The 2,767-nt window shown below is 36.4% G+C and overlaps 2 protein-coding genes across 2 annotated transcripts; both read right to left on the bottom strand.

The window, feature by feature from the left end:
* Positions 1–187: 187 nt before the first annotated feature.
* On the bottom strand, positions 188–2,076 carry LOC118742116 (UDP-glycosyltransferase UGT5-like). Its single transcript, XM_036474078.1, has 3 exons — positions 1,688–2,076; positions 855–1,026; positions 188–782 (listed from the first exon to the last, which is right to left on the bottom strand). The coding sequence occupies exons 1-3, from the start codon at positions 2,035–2,037 to the stop codon at positions 288–290; spliced, it is 1,017 nt and encodes a 338-aa protein (XP_036329971.1). The 5' UTR covers positions 2,038–2,076; the 3' UTR covers positions 188–287.
* Positions 2,063–2,253, bottom strand: LOC118741759. The gene has a single exon (XM_036473732.1). It carries the CDS (start codon positions 2,251–2,253, stop codon positions 2,089–2,091), a length of 165 nt encoding a protein of 54 aa, XP_036329625.1. The 3' UTR covers positions 2,063–2,088.
* Between the last annotated feature and the right edge of the window lie 514 nt (positions 2,254–2,767).

The raw sequence follows: 2,767 nt of genomic DNA, 5'->3' as shown, positions 1-2,767 counted from the left end.
ATGCACCTATAGCCATAATAGCTGCACCAAAAGCAATTAAAAAGATATGTATATCGTTTCATAATCACAGAATAATCTTTATTTTTATTTACATATACAAATATCTAAATTACATTTATCTTAGTAGGTACTGAGTCGTGTATGCATGTATGTACATACTGAAGTAATGTTTATTTATTCTCTCTTCGACTTTTGCACTTCAGAATGTTCATATCCAAATAAATTAAATTTCTTCACATATCTCCACGCTAGCTGGAGCAACTTCAAAATAATGAAAAGTGCGCCAATTAAGAGCAAATATACCTGGAGAACGCTTTCACGTTATTTACGTAGCTGGGATTTGTCAGAACCTCAGAGATGGCATTTCGAAATATACGCTCGGTGAGTTTCTTTATGTCCAACTTTATGCCATAGCCGGCTTGTACCATTCTTTGCGCATTGCCGGGCTGATCAACAAACAGCGGCAATGCAACCATCGGCACGCCATGGTATGTAGCCTCTGCAATGCCACCCTTGCCGGCATGCGTAATGAATAGTCTGAGATTAGGGTGAGCGAGTATATCATCTTGTGGCAGCCATTTTTGGTAGAGTATATTCGAAGCATTGCCCGGTGTATGCGCCAAGTTCTCCCATTTCCAAATCACCTTTTGTTTGAGCGAGGAAAGTACTTTGTAAATAATTTGTAAAGTTTCGGGTTTGACATGAGAATCTGTAATGTAGGAGCCCAAACTGAAGAGAATTGCGCCGTGTTCCTGCGAGGCAGAAAGCAATTTTGCAAGATCCTGAAATTTTGCATAAAAAGTCAGTTATTAAAGTGTTTTTTTATTTTTAAATTTTTTTCTATGACTATTCACTTTGGCGAGTGGATCTGGTTTCTCCTTGATTTGTATGCCACCAATGAGAATCGTTGCAGGTGTGAGTGGTCTTATTGGCCCCTCACTGTAATGGCTGTTGCAAAACATAATTGAGATGTTTCTCTTCATAAATTCATATGAGGGTAGAGTGGGATCTGCGGCAACGGATTTACTGAAATAAAATTAAAAAAGAAAGAAAATTCAAGAAATTAATATTAATATTTTTTTCTCTTTTTGTTAATAACTAGCAAATGCCCGCCCGCAGTGATATTTGGTCCCCCATAAGTCCAAAAGTAAACTATCGATTTTGGGGTTTTATTCTTTTGGGTTGGCTAAAATAATGTTTCAGCTATCGAAAGCCATCGAAGACGGGTCCAGACTTTTGCACCTGCTTGCATGATCAGTGTGAAGGTGATAGTTGAAGCAGCAAAAATGTAATGCTAAAGTTTAAGAGAACGCCAAAAGCCATAGGGCCGATCGATTCTAATTTTGTAAAATGGGTTTTCTTCTACTGGTAATTTTTATATAATGTATTATTTAAAAATTGTTTTACTATGTTCAACAGATTAGTATTAAATGATAATTCAAGTGATTTTTTTTGTACCCAAACAATATTGAAAGATTTCTGAAAAAATTTTTTTTTTAATATTTTTTTTTTTAATCAACCACGTGTAGACCATATTGAATTCAATAGTATATTTACTCAATAATTTTAAATACAAACTCCAAAAACCGATAGTACTCAATACAACGTAAATTTAGGCTTCAGATTAAAATTTTGCGAATTAATATATAATGACCCGTAGTTTTCCATTAAAGAACCTAAAACTCACTTATAGTGTGTTTCCGTTGTTAGATCTAGCATCAATCTAATTCCTTTTAAAACGGTGGTCAGAAAAAAATTTCGAACACGCGTTGGAAAATTCATGACTTCTCCAACTTTCATGGAAATCTCCATTGTCGGCAAATACGAGAGCTCTGTTGGATTGCCCATCAGATCGTCAACTACCTCCATAGGCTGGTTCATCCAACTTACTATGATCGGACAGTTGAATTTTGCGCCAACCACCAACTTGAAGTCATTCATGAAGAAACCCAATATGGCCACATCGAATTTATTGTCTTTGTTTTCATAGAGTTCGACAAATCGTTTGTCCAGTAAGGCATCGAACTGCATATCCATCAACACCCGATTGGAAGTCAATTTACTTCCAAACAGTTCAATAACAGTCGTTTAGCTATTGGCCAACCGTGCCACCGCTGCTTGATAACTCGCCATATGCTTCTCCAAAGGTGGTATAATAATGTTGGTTATATTTTTATGATTCACTTTGGGTTTGAACAAACTAACAACGGTCACATTGTGTCCCTTTTCGGCTAGCGCTTTAACCACCGACATATGCACGATCAGATGCGAGGGATAAGGACTGAGAAAGACCCCCAAAATATTCGAACCATCTGCTGGTTTCACTACGAGTGAAGATATCACAATTAATGCTACGCTAACTAGCAGTAAACTGCTGATTGCACTGAAATGCGCCATGGCTGGTTGAATTTGCAATAACTACTGGCTGAAGTATTCAAATCGGAGACTAATATATACATACTAGGGGTCTTCATCAAAAGTGATAAACTCTTGATAAACTTGATAAAGTGATAAGTTTATCATTTTGATAAATGAACTGCCAAACGCTGTATGGAAATCTATTTAACCAAAGTTTATCACTTTATCAAACGACGTTGGTGGATAAAGGTATAAATTACAGCAAAAATCAACCCTTGCAGGTTGCCAGGTAGTCGCTTTTGCTACGAACACACCCAGAAAAATATCCTCGATTTTTAAGTAACACGATCCATGTTAAATTTACATGAAACAGTTGTACACACGAAACAACAACAATTTTTCCATTTTA

This window comes from Rhagoletis pomonella, unplaced genomic scaffold (assembly GCF_013731165.1).
Source record: "Rhagoletis pomonella isolate Grant_MI unplaced genomic scaffold, Rhpom_1.0 Rhpom_scaffold_00006, whole genome shotgun sequence".
Classification (NCBI taxonomy): domain Eukaryota; kingdom Metazoa; phylum Arthropoda; class Insecta; order Diptera; family Tephritidae; genus Rhagoletis; species Rhagoletis pomonella.
This window is presented reverse-complemented; position numbering and strand designations above follow the sequence as displayed.

Bases quoted from the DNA above. Each gene is read 5' to 3' on its own strand.
- LOC118741759 (XM_036473732.1), bottom strand. From the start codon at position 2,253: ATGTCGGTGGTTAAAGCGCTAGCCGAAAAGGGACACAATGTGACCGTT.
- LOC118742116 (XM_036474078.1), bottom strand. From the start codon at position 2,037: ATGGATATGCAGTTCGATGCCTTACTGGACAAACGATTTGTCGAACTC. The intron at 1,027-1,687 runs GTGAGTTTTAGG...ATTTTATTTCAG, and splicing joins ACAACGGAAACACACTATAA to TAAATCCGTTGCCGCAGATC. The intron at 783-854 runs GTGAATAGTCAT...GCAAAATTTCAG, and splicing joins AACCAGATCCACTCGCCAAA to GATCTTGCAAAATTGCTTTC.